Source organism: Lampetra fluviatilis, chromosome 57 (genome assembly GCF_964198595.1).
Source record: "Lampetra fluviatilis chromosome 57, kcLamFluv1.1, whole genome shotgun sequence".
Lineage (NCBI taxonomy): Eukaryota > Metazoa > Chordata > Hyperoartia > Petromyzontiformes > Petromyzontidae > Lampetra > Lampetra fluviatilis.
The window spans coordinates 9058545-9078066 of record NC_136331.1 but is presented as its reverse complement, the minus strand read 5'-3'; the positions used below and the strand labels follow the sequence as shown (position 1 = coordinate 9078066).

The 19522-nt window shown below is 59.2% G+C and overlaps 2 protein-coding genes across 2 annotated transcripts in view; both read right to left on the bottom strand.

The window, feature by feature from the left end:
• CCDC81 (coiled-coil domain containing 81) overlaps window positions 1-19155 on the bottom strand; it is a 37434-nt gene extending 18279 nt beyond the window's left edge. Inside the window, exons 1-5 of the mRNA XM_078880501.1 lie at window positions 19095-19155; window positions 17322-17444; window positions 13513-13574; window positions 8216-8372; window positions 102-385 (exon numbers count right to left, since the gene is read on the bottom strand). Coding sequence (XP_078736627.1) covers window positions 102-385; window positions 8216-8372; window positions 13513-13574; window positions 17322-17444; window positions 19095-19155 — 687 coding nt within the window. The remainder of the gene's footprint in view (window positions 1-101; window positions 386-8215; window positions 8373-13512; window positions 13575-17321; window positions 17445-19094) is intronic.
• LOC144950340 (uncharacterized) lies at window positions 1460-8020 on the bottom strand. Its single transcript, XM_078880458.1, has 2 exons — window positions 6538-8020; window positions 1460-1778 (listed from the first exon to the last, which is right to left on the bottom strand). The coding sequence occupies exons 1-2, from the start codon at window positions 7807-7809 to the stop codon at window positions 1767-1769; spliced, it is 1284 nt and encodes a 427-aa protein (XP_078736584.1). The 5' UTR covers window positions 7810-8020; the 3' UTR covers window positions 1460-1766.
• Window positions 19156-19522: the final 367 nt, after the last annotated feature.

Genomic DNA, 19522 nt, shown 5'->3' with positions numbered 1-19522 from the left:
ACCAGGTGGCGATGAAGAGACAGGCATCGCAGCCTTTCCGATATCCCGAGGACCCCCCCCCATGTCCTCAACGTCGATCATCGCGTGCCGCGTGCACTCACGTCGATCATCGCGCGCAGCGCGTCCTCGCCCGCGCCGCCGCCACCACCCGGCGCTGCCGCCGTGGCGAGCAGCACGAAGCGTCGGTGGAAGCGCATCTTGACATGCGAGTCCCTGACGGAGAGGAGCCCCACGGCGCCCAGGCCCAGCTCCACGCTGCGCCCGCCCGCCAGCGCCCGCTCCAGCGTCCGCAGCAGGCAGTGGACGGCGCCCTCGGCCTGGGCGCGCGACACGCCACACTCCAGCGCCAGCGCCGTCCAGTTCAGCTGCACCACGGGGACCTCCCCTGGAGGGGGACGCGGCGCAGGGGCGGCGGCGGGGTCGAGACGCGCCGGCGTGAGGGGTCCGGCCGGTCAACGACGACAGGTGGCCGTCAGGCTCGCCGACGAGAATATTGCCCACTGGTACCCGATTAGTGCGGCTAAGTTGCTCGCAGTGACGGGGATACAAATGTAATTTGCGGGGCAGCTTAGGAGTGGCAGGCCCCGCGTGAAAATAAGCTGCATGAAGTGAAGTCGAGGCACGTGTCAAACGGAGTCACGTGACGTGTCAAACGGAGTCACGTGACGTGTCAAACGGAGTCACGTGACGTGTCAAACGGAGTCACGTGACGTGTCAAACGGAGTCGCGTGACGTGTGTCTGGCTCATCTTAACGTCACGTGTGAAACGGAATCGCGTGATGTGAGAATGAGAGTCGCGTGAAGTGTGAAACAGTCTTGTGACGTTTACGACGGAGTCCCGTGTGTCTGTCTCATCTTATCTTAACGGAAATTATACAGCACCTTAACCAAGGCACTTTACAAAGAATGAAGAACGGCACTACATACGAATGAGACGATGGAGATGAGGTGAATGAAATGGATGAGAGGAAGCAATTTGGGGCAAATCTGTGATTATGCGTGACATTGGTGAAAGTGAAATTGATGACAGTAAATGATGATGGGGGCAAATGAGTGATAGACATGTAATCATTGTAAATGATGATGAATGGATTGAATGAATAGGGGTGTATGAGTGAGAGCCATGCAATGATAATTATTATTCTGATAGTAAATTATGATCAATGGATGGAATGAATGGGGGTGAATGAGTGATGGCCATGTAATGTGCGTATGAAGAGATAACAGTGTAGAGAGGAGCCGACACGAGATTGCAGGGGTCTCGTCCTTTATTCCTTTCCTTCCATTCACACCTGTCGCCAGCCGTCCCAATCCCGTTCCCGCCAAAGGCCCCCCTTTCCCGCCCGTTCTCCCCTTATATCACCTCGATCACCCCTCCCCCTAACCCATCTATTGGTGGGAATCCTTCCCCTGACACCCCTACATCACCCCCCCCCCCCCGGAGAAAAAATAACCGTCCTCGGTTCTGCCTCCCCCATGGACCATTTAAGTCTCCCCATGCCTCCCACCACTGACAGTGACGACAGCCCTTACCCCCCCCCACAACCCTACAATGCAATATAACACAACAAATCAATTGCGCGGCCTGCCCAGGTCTCCAGCCAGCATCCCGTAACAGCCCGGACATCCACAGGCAGCAGATGACCGTGGCGGCCCCCTCCTTCGAAGGCCCTCTCGTCGCGGTCCCTGGTTCGGTGGTGCCGGTGTCGCCTTGCCTGGCGCCGCTGTCTCTCCGGCCCCCGCTCGTGCCGCCGCTCCGTCAGGCCTCACATGGGGTGCTGTAGGTGACAAGGGAACACAGGGCACCGAACCCCCTGCCGGTCGGCGCGTGGTGGTCGGCGACCTTGGCCTGGGTAGGGATGATGATGATGTTGGCAGTGATGTTGGTGGTGATGTTGGTGAAGATGACGGTGGAGAGATGTATGGCTTAAGGCGGGTGGGGTGTACAAACCATCGTCGCTTACCCAGTTGGACCTGGACGCACTGCGGTCGGAGTGCTTTGATGACCTCGACCGGCCCTTTCCAGGGTCGGTGCAGCTTTGGTGAGAGGCCAACCGGCACCTGAGGACAGTGTAGCCATGCCTGGTCCCCAACTTTAAAGGGCTTGGCTGTCACTGTCCTCTCCCGTATCCGTACATTACTCTCTTGGCTCGCGGCCGATGCGGCCTCGGCTGCTTGGCGGGCCTCTCTCAAATAAATGAGGGAGGTCTTTAGTGCCTTCGGCCATGCGTCGGCTCTTGCCGGAATGTCCGTCAGCTGCACCTCAATAGGCGGAACGGGATCCCGTCCGTACATCAGGAAAAACGGCGAGAACCCCGTCGCCGCGTGTGGGGCCACCCTGTACGCCGCTAAGACCGATGGAATGTGGAGGTCCCAGTCGGAATGGTTTTCGTCCACCACTTGGGACAGCATGGCCGCTATGGTGCGGTTAAGCCGCTCTACCATCCCATCGGTCTGGGGATGATATGGAGATGTTCGGACCTTTTTAGTGCCCAGGATAGAGCAGACGTCCTTCAATAGCTGTGAGGAGAAATTCCTGCCCTGATCCGTGAGCAACCGCTCCGGTGCCCCCTTATCAAGGACATAGCCTCCCACGAAGGCATCGGCGATGGTCTGTGCCGTTTGGTCCGGGAGGGCCCACGCCATCGGCCACCTCGTGCAGTACTCGACTCCGACCAACAGGTATTTATTTCCCCGTGGCGTGACCGGCAGCGGTCCCAAGATGTCCAACGCAACCAATTCGTTGACCCTGGTCACCGTGATGGGCTGTAGGGGCGCCCGGCTTACCCGGGGTGGCGGCTTTCGCCGCGCACATTCGACGCAGGTAGCGACCCATCGATGCACGTCAGCGGTCATACCTGGCCAAAAGTACCGACCCTGTAATGTGTGCAGTGTCTTCCGCCCTGCCAGGTGCAGCAGCTGGCGGCCGTGTACGTCCATAACCAATTGTTGACGCAGCGACTCCGGAACTACCAGGCATCGCCGGCGCCCTGTCGGGTCCCATCGCATGAGGAGATCCTCCCATACGATGTACTCCTCCCCCCCTGCCTCTGCTGAGGCGCGTAGTGTTCGCAGTGGGGCTTCCTCCAGCTGTAGCCGTCTCCAATCGTCCAAGGTCAGCCCCAGGTCGTGGTCGGTCAGCTGGACCTCACCCTGTGCGCCCTCCGCCGTGCGTACAGGAGCGATGACCGTCCCCTCCGGCCTCGCCTCCTTGCAGCGTGCCCCGCCTGTGGTGCATGCACAAGGGCCCTGGGGCACCAGTCGGGACAATGCGTCTGCGTTGGCATGTCTGGTCCCTTTGCGATGCACTACTTGGTACCTGTACTCCTGCAGGCGTTCTATCCATCTGGCCAGCTGGCCCGAAGGCTGGTCGATGCGGAGCGAATACTGCAAGGCCGCGTGGTCAGTGCGGACCGTAAATTTGCGACCATACAGGTAGGGTCGGAATTGCTGCACAAAGTGAACGACTGCCAGGAGTTCCCTACGTGTGACGCAGTAGCGCTGCTCCGCTGATGAAAGCACGCGACTACCATAGGCGATAACCACCTCCCGACCCTGCTGGACTTGCGACAAAACACTGCCGATGCCCACATCGCTGGCGTCCGTGTCCAGGATAAAGGGGAGGCCAAAATCCGGAAAGGCCAATGGTGGTGCATCTGTCAGACGTGAGCGCAGCTGCTGGAATGCCTCTTCCTCCAGAGGGCCCCAATAAAACCTCTGGTTCTTCGCCGTCAACACGTGCAAGGGCTTGGCAATGGTTGCGAAGTTGGGCACAAACCGGCGGTAGTAAGAAACGAAACCCACAAACCGGCGTACCTCCGGAACCGTTGTGGGAACAGCCCAGGCCCTCACGCAGGCCGTCTTTTCCGGGTCTGTAGCCACTCCCGACTCACTGACGACGTGGCCCAAGTAGCGTACCGACGACTGCATAAGGTGGCACTTCGACGGCTTGAGCTTCAAGTTCGCGTTCCGGAACCGCAGGAACACCTGACGCAATCGGTCAATGTGTTCCTCGAATGATCGGCTGAAAACAATGACGTCGTCCAGGTAGATGAGGCACGTTTCCCATTGGAGGCCTGCCAAGGCCAACTCCATTATGCGTTGGAACGTTGCCGGCGCCGTCTGGAGGCCCATAGGCAGGCAGTTGAACTCGAACAGGCCCTGTGGTGTCCGGAATGCTGTTTTAGGCCGGGAGTCCGCGTCTAGTGGGACCTGCCAGAACCCGGACAACAAATCCAGCGTACTGAAAAATTTTGCTCCCGCCAGTGCATCCAATGAGTCGTCGATACGTGGTAGGGGATATGCGTCGGCCAGCGTGACGGCATTGAGGCGTCGGAAGTCCACACAGAATCTCAGTGACCCATCTGACTTCTTGACTAGGACCACCGGTGCCCCCCAGGGACTCGAGGATGGAGAAATTATGTCGGCCCGCAGCATCTCCTGCACCGCTTGTTGAATGTGCCCTTTTTCCATTGGGCTCATTCTATATGTGTTTTGGCGCAGGGGTGCGGCATCTCCCGTGTTGATGTGGTGCTGTGACAGATTTGTGCGCCCTAGGTCGAACGGTCCCCGGCTGAACACGTCCGAGAACTCCTGCAATAACGAGTGCAGCTGCTGTTTCTGGTCGGGCGGCAATCCCGGCTCAGGCCCCGCCAGCTGGTCCATCCACGATTTGGCCCCTCTGTCCTCGGACTGGCCGATGCTGCCTACAAGCTCGGGCTCTGTCCCTGGGGCTCCTAGTGACAAGGGACTAACGTGGGCCAGAACTGTTCCCTCCTGCACCGTCGCTGTTCTATCGGAGGTGTTCAGCACCTGAATGAACAGATGCTGGTTCCTCTGTACAATAGTTTCGGCCCCCACCAGCGCATGACGATCCATGGCCGCTGACGCCGGAGACACCAGGATGGGTGAGTCTGGTCGGGCTGTCACGAGGGGGGACCGATATTGCAGCGGAACCAGCATCTGGGCTGCCGGGGGAATGGAGACAGACTTACTGACCAGAGCCTGCACGTAGGGTACACCCCGGCTGGCCCCCTCCGCCTTTAGGAAATGGAGATGCGTTCCCTGGACTTCCACCCGCCCATTGGCCAGATCGATTTTCATTGGCATCCGCCTCAGAAAGTCCGTCCCCAACAGGCAGGGTACGGGCAACGTTGCGGAGACAAGGATGGGTCCTGCTACCGAAAGCTGTCCAATCTGTATCGGGGCTTCAACCTGGCCCAGGAAGCCCATGCTGCCTCCATTTGCTGCAATGAACGTTGTCTTGACGGGGACTAAAGGTCGGATTTTATCCGGCAGCATCTCATGCATGGTGCTCGAGATGATCGTGGCTGATGCCCCCGTATCGACCAAGATACGTGCCGACACTCCCGCGATTTCACCGACCAGGACCGAGGTTCCTGACGTGGCCGCTACCACCCGCCTTGCCAGCTTCCTCCATTGTGTGGCTGAGTCCGGCCACTGACCAGGCGGCGTCTCGTTATCCTGTGGTGCATGGTGAAATGATGGGGGATGGGTGTGGATGGACTGAAGATGGGGTTCCTCCCTTTGGAGTGCGTCCCAGCAGGGTGGACGCGCCCTTGTTACATAGTGTGGGCTTACCCCTGGGTTGCGGGCTGGGCTCTCTGTGTAGTGCAAATTGCCCCCCCTAGGTGACGTAGGATGGGCCCCCCTTGTGGTGTGGGGGGGCCCCCCCATTGCAGGGGGCGGTGGGGACTGGGGGGTGGGCCTTCCCGTGAGCCCCTCCCTTTCCTTTGTCACGGGGGCGTGGTCCCCCTGGTTCCGTCTCGCTCTGTCGCAAAGCGGTGGTGAGGCGGGTCGTGGAATTGCTCCAGGGCGCAATGTCAATCGTGTGGGCTGCCTCCGCCCCCGGGCCGTTGCCCCTGGCAACTCGCCGGCGTTGCAGGTAACTGGTGACGTCACGCCCGCCGGTGACGTCACGCCCGCCCGCGAACCCACGCCCGCCCGCGAAACCACGCCCACCCGCGACGTCACGCCCGCCCGCGAAACCCCGCCCGCCCGCGAAACCACGCCCACCCGCGACGTCACGCCCGCCCGCGAACCCACGCCCGCCCGCGAAACCCCGCCCGCGCGCGACGTCACGCCCGGCATCGACGTCGCTGCCGGCCGCGACGTCACTTCCGCCCGCGACGTCACCTCCGCCCGCGACGTCCCTCCCGGCGTCGGCGCGACTCCCGGCGCGGTCCCCGGCCTCGGCGCGATCCCCGACGCGGTCCCTGGCCCCGGCGCGATTCCAGGCGCGGTCCACGGCCCCGGCGCAATTCCCGGCGCGATCCGCGACACCACTTCCGACCGCGACGTCACTTCCGGACGCAACGTCACGTCCGTTCGCGACGCCACTCCGGGTCGCGATGCGACCACAGGCCCCGGCGCTATCCCCTTCCCCCGACCAGAACAGCGGGGACCGGGAAACGACACCACCGGCGCCCACCCCGAGGAGACTCCCGGTGAGTTCGCGGCGTCGGAAGTGTAATTACCCGGCCCGCCCGAGAGGCCGGGTGGGACGGCGTCACTCGCCTGGCTCCTGTCGGCGTTCGGCCCCGGCAGGTTCCAGGTGACGTTGGCGGCCTCCGGCTCCGTGCGGCACCCCCTCGCCACATGCCCCTCGCGACCACAACGGTGGCAGACCCACGGGGCGTTGCGTCGGGGGGGCTCGGCGCGATGTTGTAGAGGCGGCTGCCAGCGACGCGGCGGTTGGTCCCTCTGCTCCGCCAGTCCCCGGATCGCCGCGTACACCTCCCGCAGCGATGGCTCCGTCTCAGACGTCGGCGGTCCGTCCCCAGATGCCCCCCCGGCAGCCTGTGGTGACGGTGCAGGTTCGGCGGTTAGTGTCGCTGGACCAAGTAGCGCCGCGGCAACGGCTGGGCTGTTCCCCCCCGCCGCGCCAGCCACCGGGCCCACGGGTGGCGCCCGGCCCATGACCTGCTCGTGGGCTTGGATGGTCCGGGCAGCCCACAGCGAGGTGCGTTCTTCCGGCGTCACTACGGGCATTACAACGCCGGCGCGGCAAGCGTAGGCGATGAGGTGCTCGACCACGAGGTCCTCGAGCGCTTCTTCAGCCAGGCGAGGGAAAGCTCTCCTCGCCAACACGAGCAGCGCCCCCCTGTAGGCTAAAGGGGATTCTTTAGCCCCTCGCTGGCGATCCTGGAACCGTTTAAAGGCTCCTTCCGCCGGGCAATAGATCTCCCCCAAAGCCTCGTAGGCCGCCTGTAGCGTGGACTTGCTGTGCGAGGGAAGGGAGGTGTAAGAGGAGAGTGCTTCTTTGCCCAGAACAGATGGCAGCGCTCGTAGGGCCTCTTCGTCTGTCCACTCGAGAGCGTGGAAGGCAGCCTCGAATCGGCGGACAAACTCCTCCCAATCTTCTTCCTCAGCCACAAACTTGTCGACGGGCCCCAGCCGACGCGGCCGTCCGGCCACCTGCTCTCCGTGTTGGGTGTTTAGCCCTGGGGGTTTTGGCGGGAGCGGCGGCGGCTGGCGTGACGAGGTTGGTTGCGGCTCCTGCCCGGCCGGCTGGTCGGCGTCCGGTTCCCGTGGCCTCTCCTCCCGTAGTACGCGTGGGGGTGGGGGTCCCGGTGCCGGCGGGCCCCCCATAGGGAGCCTCTGCAAGAGCTCCTGGAGCGCCCTCTCCACGCGGGCCATGCGGTCCTCCATGCGATCCTCCAGGCGATCCGGGCCCCCTTCTGCTGCTTCTGACAGCAGGCCCCCTTGTTGCCCAGGATGTGAAGGATCCCCGGCCCCTGCTTCCTCCTCCCTCGGCTCCCTCCCGCGAGGATTCTTCTTTGTAGCCATTAGGATCCCACCGCTGCCACCAAATGTAGAGAGGAGCCGACACGAGATTGCAGGGGTCTCGTCCTTTATTCCTTTCCTTCCATTCACACCTGTCGCCAGCCGTCCCAATCCCGTTCCCGCCAAAGGCCCCCCTTTCCCGCCCGTTCTCCCCTTATATCACCTCGATCACCCCTCCCCCTAACCCATCTATTGGTGGGAATCCTTCCCCTGACACCCCTACAACAGTAACAGTGGTGGTGGTTATCAGGGGGAGATTAAGGGGTCGTGGGGTGAGCTAGAGAACAATACGTGAGTTTTGAGCAGACACTATGTGCTGTGGGGATTCCTCGCCCCGGCAGTAGAGTCTCAGTGCCGCTGTCAGAATGACCGCCGACGACCGGGAGCCGCTGGGGGTATCAGAACGCACCGCTGACGTGCGGCTTGCAGTGCGTCAGGCCGTGCGTCTGAATGAGCTTCTCCGAGACGCGCAGGACCGGGCGGCGCACCGCCACGCTCCGCCCGCAGCTCATCGGCAGCCTGTGCAGCGCGAACGTGAACGTGCCCAGCTCGGGGACGTGAACGCCCTGCACACGCCACAACGAGCACGCGACAACACGCACGCGACAACACACACGTGACAACACACACGCCACAACGAGCACGCGACACGCACGCGACAACACGCACGCGACAACACACACGTGACAACACACACGCCACAACGAGCACGCGACACGCACGCGACAACACGCACGCGACAACACACACGTGACAACACACACGCCACAACGAGCACGCGACACGCACGCGACAACACACACGTGACAACACACACGCAACAACACACACGCAACAACACACACGTGACACACACGTAACAACACACACGTAACAACACACACGCAACAACACACACGTAACAACACACGTGACACACACGTAACAACACACACGTAACAACACACGCAACAACACACACGCGACAACACACACGCAACAACACACACGTAACAACACACACGTGACACACACGTAACAACACACACGTAACAACACACGCAACAACACACACGCGACAACACACACGCAACAACACACACGCAACAACACACACGTGACACACACGTAACAACACACACGTAACAACACACGCAACAACACACACGCGACAACACACACGCAACAACACACACGTAACAACACACACGCGACAACATAGAGACCCACGGAGATCCAGAGACTCATATAGAACCATAGAAACCCACAGAGACCCACATAAACCCATAGAGACCCATGCTCATATGTACGCATGTATGTGGAACTTCTTTCGCACAGTACATAGTAAACCGTGCTAATCGTAGGCGCGGGGGGACAACAAACTAAACTCAACCGAGATGATGATTTAAAAGTGCCATAGCTCCCAGTGGCTTTCTAATATCGGAAGGAAGAGCGTTCCAGAAGGCTGCAGAAGCGCATCTGAAAGCGCCGCGCGATGCGGTGACCATCTTTGTTCAATAGCCAAAAGCCGCCGTTGCTGCGAGGATGACCGGAGCTGGGATGATGATCTATGTTCCTTGACGAGATCAGCAAGGTATTGTGGTTCATTTGTGGCAAGTACTTTGTGTGTAATGAGTGCGACCTTATAATGTATTTCTTAGGTAACCGGAAGCCAATGCAGCACAATAAACACATAACACACATACAACACACACACACACGGCAAACACACGACACACACGACACACACACGACACACACACAACACACACACACAACACACACGACACACACGACACACACACACGACACACACACAACGATGGCAACAGACGGCATTCGCCACCTAGTGGCGGCGATGTGGTCACCACGACAATTATGCCAGGCAAGGTGCACTTTTTGAGGCCATCACGTGGTAGCTCCGAAGGTTCGCTGGCAGGAGGTCAAGGGGCAAACACGGGTGCCGTGGGTCATCTGAGATGACTGGCACGTGCACCACAAGGGCTTGTGCCAGGCTGGGTGCACGCCGAGGCCGTTACATGAAATGTGGAAGGCTCACAGTAAGGAGGTGACGGGACAGATCTAGGCGCTATGGGTTGGCCACCTTTAGTTTGTTGTCCTTCCCCCGCACCTCCGATTAGCACGGCTGGCTACGTACGGTGCGAAAGAAGTTCAACGTACACACATCGACTCACATAGTCACTCACCCACACACTCACATACCCCTGTGCTCCCCACCCTAACCCGAATAGATTTTTTTATTAGGCCACAAACATCTAACCAAATCTGTGTAAAAATAAGAACCCCTCCCAACCCCGGTGGAATTGACGACGGATTGCAATATTGGATGCGAAAAAAACCTCCGTGCTATGAATGGCTGGCATGGTGAGTGTAGAGTCAGGGCTAAAGAGGGGCGGTGGGAAGGGCGGTGAGGAAGGGGGGTGAGGAGGAAGTAAGGAAGGGGGTGAGGAGGGGCGAGGAGAGGGTGAGGAGGGAGGTGAGGAGGGGGTGAGGAGGGGGGTAAGGAGGGGGTGAGGTGGGGGGGGGGGGGGGGTGAGGAGTGGGGTGAGGAGGGGGTGAGGAGGGGGTGAGGCGGGGGGTGAGGAGGGGGGTGAGGAGGGGGTGAGGAGTGGGGTGGGGGGGGTGAGGAGTGGGGTGAGGAGGGGGGTGAGGAGGGGGTGAGGAGTGGGGTGAGACGGGGGATGAGGAGGGGGTGAGGAGGGGGGTGAGGAGGGGGTGAGGTGGGGGTGAGGTGGGGGTGAGGAGTGGGGTGAGGAGGGGGGTGAGGAGGGGGTGAGGAGGGGGGTGAGGAGGGGGTGAGGTGGGGGTGAGGTGGGGGTGAGGAGTGGGGTGAGGAGGGGGTGAGGAGGGGGGTAAAGAGGGGGTGAGGTGGGGGGGGGGTGAGGAGTGGGGTGAGGAGGGGGTGAGGAGGGGGTGAGGCGGGGGTTGAGGAGGAGGGTGAGGAGGGGGTGAGGAGTGGGGTGGGGGGGGTGAGGAGTGGGGTGAGGAGGGGGGTGAGGAAGGGGTGAGGAGTGGGGTGAGACGGGGGATGAGGAGGGGGTGAGGAGGGGGGTGAGGAGGGGGTGAGGTGGGGGGTGAGGAGGGGGTGAGGTGGGGGTGAGGTGGGGGTGAGGAGTGGGGTGAGGAGGGGGGTGAGGAGGGGGTGAGGAGGGGGGTGAGGAGGGGGTGAGGTGGGGGTGAGGTGGGGGTGAGGAGTGGGGTGAGGAGGGGGGTGAGGAGGGGGTGAGGAGGGGGTGAGGCGGGGGGTGAGGAGGGGGTGAGGAAGGGGTGAGGAGGGGGGTGAGGAGGGGGTGAGGTGGGGGTGAGGTGGGGGTGAGGTGGGGGTGAGGAGGGGGGTGAGGAGTGGGGTGAGGAGGGGGGTGAGGAGGGAGGTGAGGAGTGGGGTGAGGAGGGGGGTGAGGAGGGGGTGAGGAGGGGGGTGAGGCGGGGGGTGAGGAGGGGGTGAGGAGGGGGGTGAGGAGGGGGTGAGGTGGGGGTGAGGTGGGGGTGAGGAGTGGGGTGAGGAGGGGGTGAGGAGGGGGTGAGGCGGGGGGTGAGGAGGGGGTGAGGAGGGGGGTGAGGAGGGGGTGAGGTGGGGGTGGGGGGGGTGAGGAGTGGGGTGAGGAGGGGGGTGAGGAGGGGGTGAGGAGGGGGGTGAGGCGGGGGGTGAGGAGGGGGGTGAGGAGGGGGGTGAGAAGGGGGTGAGGTGGGGGTGAGGTGGGGGTGAGGGGGGGGTGGGGGGGTGAGGAGTGGGGTGAGGAGTGGGGTGAGGAGGGGGGTGAGGAGGGAGGTGAGGAGGGGGTGAGGAGGGGGGTAAGGAGGGGGTGAGGTGGGGGTGGGGGTGTGAGGAGTGGGGTGAGGAGGGGGGTGAGGAGGGGGTGAGGAGTGGGGTGAGACGGGGGATGAGGAGGGGGTGAGGAGGAAGGTGAGGAGGGGGTGAGGTGGGGGTGAGGTGGGGGTGAGGAGTGGGGTGAGGAGGGGGGTGAGGAGGGGGTGAGGAGGGGGGTGAGGAGGGGGTGAGGTGGGGGTGAGGTGGGGGTGAGGAGTGGGGTGAGGAGGGGGGTGAGGAGGGGGTGAGGAGGGGGTGAGGCGGGGGGTGAGGAGGGGGGTGAGGAAGGGGTGAGGAGGGGGGTGAGGAGGGGGTGAGGTGGGGGTGAGGTGGGGGTGAGGTGGGGGTGGGGGGGTGAGGAGTGGGGTGAGGAGTGGGGTGAGGAGGGGGGTGAGGAGGGAGGTGAGGAGGAAGTGAGGAGGGGGGTAAGGAGGGGGTGAGGTGGGGGTGAGGGTGGGGGTGAGGGGGGGGTGGGGGGGTGAGGAGTGGGGTGAGGAGTGGGGTGAGGAGGTGGGTGAGGAGGTAGGTGAGGAGGGGGTGAGGAGGGGGGTAAGGAGGGGGTGAGGTGGGGGTGGGGGTGTGAGGAGTGGGGTGAGGAGGGGGGTGAGGAGGGGGTGAGGAGTGGGGTGAGACGGGGGATGAGGAGGGGGTGAGGAGGGGGGTGAGGAGGGGGTGAGGTGGGGGTGAGGTGGGGGTGAGGAGTGGGGTGAGGAGTGGGGTGAGGAGGGGGTGAGGAGGGGGGTGAGGAGGGGGTGAGGTGGGGGTGAGGTGGGGGTGAGGAGTGGGGTGAGGAGGGGGGTGAGGAGGGGGTGAGGAGGGGGTGAGGCGGGGGGTGAGGAGGGGGGTGAGGAAGGGGTGAGGAGGGGGGTGAGGAGGGGGTGAGGTGGGGGTGAGGTGGGGGTGAGGTGGGGGGTGGGGGGGTGAGGAGTGGGGTGAGGAGTGGGGTGAGGAGGGGGGTGAGGAGGGAGGTGAGGAGGAAGTGAGGAGGGGGGTAAGGAGGGGGTGAGGTGGGGGTGGGGGGGGTGAGGAGTGGGGTGAGGTGGGGGTGGGGGGGTGAGGAGTGGGGTGAGGAGGGGGGTGAGGAGGGAGGTGAGGAGGGGGTGAGGAGGGGGGTAAGGAGGGGGTGAGGTGGGGGTGGGGGGGGGGTGAGGAGTGGGGTGAGGAGGGGGGTGAGGAGGGGGTGAGGAGTGGGGTGAGACGGGGGATGAGGAGGGGGTGAGGAGGGGGGTGAGGAGGGGGTGAGGTGGGGGTGAGGTGGGGGTGAGGAGTGGGGTGAGGAGGGGGGTGAGGAGGGGGTGAGGAGGGGGTGAGGCGGGGGGTGAGGAGGGGGGTGAGGAAGGGGTGAGGAGGGGGGTGAGGAGGGGGTGAGGTGGGGGTGAGGTGGGGGTGAGGTGGGGGTGGGGGGTGAGAAGTGGGGTGAGGAGTGGGGTGAGGAGGGGGGTGAGGAGGGAGGTGAGGAGGGGGTGAGGCGGGGGGTAAGGAGGGGGTGAGGTGGGGGGGTGGGGGGGTGAGGAGTGGGGTGAGGAGGGGGGTGAGGAGGGGGTGAGGAGGGGGGTGAGGCGGGGGGTGAGGAGGGGGGTGAGGAGGGGGTGAGGAGAGGGGTGAGAAGGGGGTGAGGAGGGGGGTGAGGCGGGGGGTGAGGAGTGGGGTGAGGAGGTGTGAGGAGAGGGGTGAGGAATTGGGTAAGGAGGGGGGTGAGGCGGGGGGTGAGGAGTGGGGTGAGGAGGGGTGAGGAGAGGGGTGAGGAATTGGGTGAGGAGGGGGGTGAGGCGGGGGGTGAGGAGTGGGGTGAGGAGGGGTGAGGAGGATCCCATCGGATGGTGAGGAGCTTGTTCCACGGACCTCTCCTCGGGCAGAAATCCTAAGCAGAGAAGATGAATAAAGATGGGAAAACTCACCTTGTGCTGAGCCATGTGTCTCTCAATAAAGGTCGACACTCCGTCCCACACTTTGACAATCTCTGGGGAGGAACAGACACACACACACGAAACTGTGACTGAGCAATGCACGTCAAGTTGTTTTTGCGTGACCACATGAGAATTTAAGAAATCACGATGGAGGAGGCTCATTTGGCAGAGTGAGTGACCTGGGTAGTAGGTTGATCAGAGCGACATCCGCTGGGTTTTTGTTGTGTGCATGCACGGGCTCATCCTGTCAATCCACTGCTAGATGAGGGACTCCCCACGCCTTTTGTGGATCGTCGGAATTACTTAACCATACTTCACCGCGCTGGCGGATAGCACGGTCCGAGTATCCGTTCATCTTGAGGGCACGATGTACATGTTCCAATTCACTGGCCAGGTGGTGTTGGGCAGAGATGCCGTGGGCCCAGCAGTGCCCGTAATAGGCCAAATCTTCAGCTGCTTGATCAGGGCTTGCAGGCCGTTGATCTCACCGCTCATATTGGACGTGCCATCGTAGGCTTGCCCGCGGCAGTTGGCGATCGGGCGACCGCGATTGGTCTGCATGTCGACAATGGAATCGCGGAGCGTGGGGGCGCACGTGCCGGTGACTGGCGCAGCACGCCAGTCTTGATCTCAACAAAGCGGTTAACGACGGCCAGTTGCTCCTTCTTGCTCGCATCGCGCGTCTCGTCCGCCATGATGCAGTAGAAGGCGTGAAGCAATGGAGCCAATATGGTCTGGGAAGATGTCGAGCTGAGCGGAGAAGACTGGTACCAGTGGTGTTAAAATTGGCCGCCTGTTGTCAACGAGCCTTCAACACTTCACGTGCCCTCAAAGTGCACTTGGCCTGGCATAGGCGCCGTAGTGACGTCACCGTCACTTTGTGGTGAATGGCGGGTATTGGCATTGTTGTGTATATCTAGGCGTCTCTATGTATGAACTCGGCTAACTTGGCTCTGCTAGCTCACAAGCGTTGGCTCCGTGGAACCACTCAACCCGCAGGTTTTTTCAAATAAATGTATTATTAGGCGCATCTCGGAAAACATCACTGTTGCCCTGCTGGCTGCAGAGACCTTCACAAAAGGGCATCAGGAGAATTCCTCTCATCTACAACCCAATCACCCACACCTCCGACTAACGCGGTTGCCTATGTACGGTGGGAAAAACGTTCTACATACATATACATCCGTACGCACATACATACACACATATACATTCTCACACACACACACGTACACGTACAAACAATTACCCATACACACACATACACACGCACAACCACACACACGTACACATACACGTATACATACACAAACACATACACGTACACACACACACGTACATATATATTCTTTGGGCCTTTTGGTAAATTCACGGAGATAGTTCATAATCAACGATTTTTGGGTTTAGATCGCGTTATTTATAAATGTGTCGTAACCCTCCACCACCCGACACGGCCAGGTTCAAATTAATAAAAATAAAATGAAAAACTGCGACGTTTCGATCACAACATACATACATATACTTGAGAATACAGTTCAATTGCAAACAGAGAGCTGTATGGCATTACATAAAAGTGGATAATTGTTTAATGGCAGGCAGCTGAAACCTGGATTCGAACCCAGCGTCTCAGCGGTGCCGGCTCAGCACTCAGAGCTCCTCCAAGTCACGTGGGAAGCTCGTACGGGGGGCAATATTGCATTTATGAACGTTCAACAGCCACATCATAAACTCCAACGCACTGCAGTGCACAGCAGTAAAAACATCTCGCGGCAACATAAAGTGGCGCAATGAACTTGCAGTGGTCACAAAGCAGTGCGAGTCGCATCTCGCGAGCAGTGGCGCAGTGGTTGGTGGCACTCCACTAAAAAACCTGCAAATCTGAGTCAGATTCCCGACTGCGGGAGTTGCCGCGTGTTACCGCGACGGCTCCACACACTCTGGCAGGCTCAGTAGGAAGCGAGCCTGTCACGGCGGCTGCACGTTATGGGCTGCAGGGCGACGGGGGGCCGGCAGCAGAGGGCAGGGCCATAGATTTCAACGTTGTAGAGAACTTCTACACTTCCGCATCTGTGCGCCCCCCCCCCCCCCCACTTTGTCAACTCGCGCTGACCATCGCAATGACGTACGGTCAAATGATCCCCGTGACCAACACGAGAATGGAAGGTACTCGGCCTGCAATGTATTGCCACGGCGCTGTATATCATTTTCTTACTGTTCGTAAGAGGGTTCCGCGGTCGTGCTGTACAGCTCTGTGAGAAGTTTTCTGGACGCATCGGCGTGTCATTCGGCACGACGTCCGATGTTTCGCCCCACATGCACGGGGAGCTTCTTCTTCCCGAAGTCAGTTCCTGGTGAAGCTGAACATCCAATTCCCGAAGAAGAAGATCCCGGCATGCGGAGTGAATCCGTCGGACGGTATAAAATGTCGTTACCGCAGGTGCAGCAACTACTTTGAGGGGCAATTCACGTGCTTGCCCTGCATCATTCACAGCTCACGGGGTGAATGAAGAAAGACGAGATCCACGATGCAGAAAGGGCCCTCGCAAACACACAAAGCGTGATGGCTGGCTGACGCCGTCTTGTTTTGCCGGGCCAAAAATGTCACTTTTGAATACGTTGTTAAGCCAGGCAAGAATTGACGCTTCAGAGGTCAACGTACATATACAGGTACACGCCCCTATCTCATAGTCACGTTTACATCAGTATGTACAAGTAAGTGGATACACACATGGCAACACGATCTGTTGTGCTAAGAGATTACGATGTAGTATGTATATATAGCTGTTGTGTAAGGGAATGATGTGTAGTACAGTATTCTCTCACGCGACGTAAATTGCATGTACGTATGTTGAACTTCTTTCGCGCAATACGTGGCCAACCGGGCTAATCGGAGGTGCGGCGAAAATTCCGTGCAACGAATTGGGTTGCCACGGGCACAACGACGCCGGAGCACATCGTAGAGATTCACATTATCACTACGTCGGAACTTGGTCGCAACGTCCCGGTTACACTTAACTATGACTATGTAACAATTTGTATTTTACCAGGTAAGGCCCACTGAGCTGTGTAGTGCTTTTTCAGAAGCAATCTGTGATAGCCACAAATGATAGCTCAATGAAGTGGCTCATAACATGGAAATTTCTAGCAGTCAAATATTCTAAACGCGTGATGTTGAATCTAAATGCGGAGGGAAAACCCGGAGGACCCGGCGAAAAATCCACACGACCACAAGGAGAACACGCAAACTCCAAAATATACAGCAGGCGTCAGGGTCGGGATCGAACCCACAACCCCCTGTATACCAGGCGAGGTAGTTAACATCTCTTGGCCACCGTGGCTCCCTTAGAGATTCCCCAGCAAAACAGCAGCTGGCTCCTCAACCAAAAGGAGGATCCTGGGAAGATCAGGACGGGTGGCAACCCTGGCAACAGATGACGCGATTACGCGAAATAGGCCAGACTAAGGCACCTCGAAGTTTCTTAACGTAGAAATCTAAATGTGAACGTGACTCAGGGAGCCAGACTTTGCTATGAAGCTCCTAGAGCTACTGTGGATTACGGCAAAGTTGGAATTAAAAATAGGTTTTGCTCTTTCTGGCAATAAAACAGGAGTTGTGTTAAGATGTTCAAACACAAAAGAGATACCTTTTGCAATGCATCACGTCTTGTGGCAAAACATGCTCAGATAATAATATGTTCATTGTCTTTTAAACTGATTGTTCTGCACGTCTTTATGGCCTTGTCTCACCAGTGTCCGTGACGATAAAGTGAGAATTGTTTGAGAGAGCAGAGGGACTTTACCTTCATCAGACAGCCCCACCAAGGTGTTCAACTTGCTCCTGCCGCCCTCAGAGGCCAGCGTGTGCACAGTGTCCATCGCCATCATCCTCCCAGCAGAGATGGCGGCACGTGTGGAAGGTGAACCTGGAGGATGCAGAGGAGAAGGGGAGGAAGTGTAGACATTGCATGTGTGCACGTTGAACTTCTTTCGCACCGTACGTAGCCAACCGTGCTCATCGGAGAATGGGTGTGGGTGAGTGACTATGTGAGTGGGTGAGTGGCTATGTGAGTGGGTGAGTGACTATGTGAGTGGGTGAGTGGCTATGTGAGTGGTGAGTGACTGTGTGAGTGGGTGAGTGGCTATGTGAGTGGGCGAGTGACTGTGTGAGTGGGTGAGTGACTGTGTGAGTGGGTGAGTGGCTATGTGAGTGGTGAGTGACTGTGTGAGTAGGTGAGTGACTGTGTGAGTAGGTGAGTGGCTATGTGAGTGGGTGAGTGACTGTGTGAATGGGTGAGTGACTGTGTGAATGGGTGAGTGACTATGTGAGTGGGTGAGTGACTGTGTGAGTGGGTGAGTGACTGTGTGAGTGACTGTGTGAGTAGGTGAGTGACTGTGTTAGTGGGTGAGTGACTGTGTGAGTGGGTGAGTGACTATGTGAGTGGGTGAGTGACTATGTGAGTGGGTGAGTGACTGTGTGAGTGGGTGACTGTGTGAGTGACTGTGTGAGTGGGTGAGTGACTGTGTGAGTGGGTGAGTGACTGTGTGAGTGGGTGAGTGAGTGGCTGTGTGAGTGGGTGAGTGACTGTGTGAGTGGGTGAGTGACTTTGTGAGTGGGTGAGTGACTGTGAGTGGGTGAGTGACTGTGTGAGTGGGTAAGTGACTATGTGAGTGGGTGAGTGACTGTGTGAGTGGGTGACTGTGTGAGTGGGTGAGTGACTGTGTGAGTGGGAGACTGTGTGAGTGACTGTGTGAATGGGTGAGTGACTGTGTGAGTGGGTGAGTGGGTGAGTGACTGTGTGAGTGGGTGAGTGACTGTGAGTGGGTGAGTGACTGTGTGAGTGGGTGAGTGACTATGTGAGTGGGTGAGTGACTGTGTGAGTGGGTGAGTGACTATGTGAGTGGGTGAGTGACTGTGTGCGTGGGTGAGTGACTGTGTGAGTGACTGTGTGCGTGGGTGAGTGACTGTGTTCGTGGGTGAGTGACTGTGTGAGTGGGTGAGTGACTATGTGAGTGGGTGAGTGACTGTGTGAGTGGGTGAGTGACTGTGTGAGTGGGTGAGTGACTGTGTGAGTGGGTGAGTGGCTATGTGAGTGGTGAGTGACTGTGTGAGTGGGTGAGTGACTGTGTGAGTGGGTGAGTGACTATGTGAGTGGGTGAGTGACTGTGTGAGTGGGTGACTGTGTGAGTGACTGTGTGAGTGGGTGAGTGACTGTGTGAGTGGGTGAGTGACTGTGTGAGTGGGTGAGTGACTATGTTAGTGGGTGAGTGACTGTGTGAGTGGGTGAGTGACTGTGTGAGTGGGTGAGTGACTGTGTGAGTGGGTGAGTGACTGTGAGTGGGTGAGTGACTGTGTGAGTGGGTGAGTGACTATGTGAGTGGGTGAGTGACTGTGTGAGTGGGTGACTGTGTGAGTGGGTGAGTGACTGTGTGAGTGGGTGACTGTGTGAGTGGGTGAGTGACTGTGTGAGTGGGTGAGTGACTATGTGAGTGGGTGAGTGACTGTGTGAGTGGGTGAGTGACTATGTGAGTCTATGTGTGTATGTTGAACTTCTTTCGCACCGTACGTAACCAACCGTGCAAATCGTTGAATGAAGACCCACGCAGTTTTCGGGGTGAGGATGCTGATGCCTTCATCCAGCAGCGGATTGACAAAGCGGCAGGGAATGAGCAAAGGCAACAAAACGCGTGGCTATGAAAGCACACACCTCTGTTGTGATTCAAGTTGAATAAAACGATTTTAATAACAGCATTGCTCTTCGTCAGACATGCTCTATCCACTGCTGGATGAAACCCTCCCCAAGGCCATCACCATCGCACGCCGCCCTGCCACGATGCAGCAGCTCGTGCCACACGAGCCGATGTCATCGCTCCGTGTACTCTCTCTTTGGCGTATTCACTCCATTTCAACTGCTATCATTATGATGATGCTACTGCTGTAATAACAACCCTCAAACTAAACTGAATTGATTTCTAAGATTGAATTGTGATAATCGATTGCAGG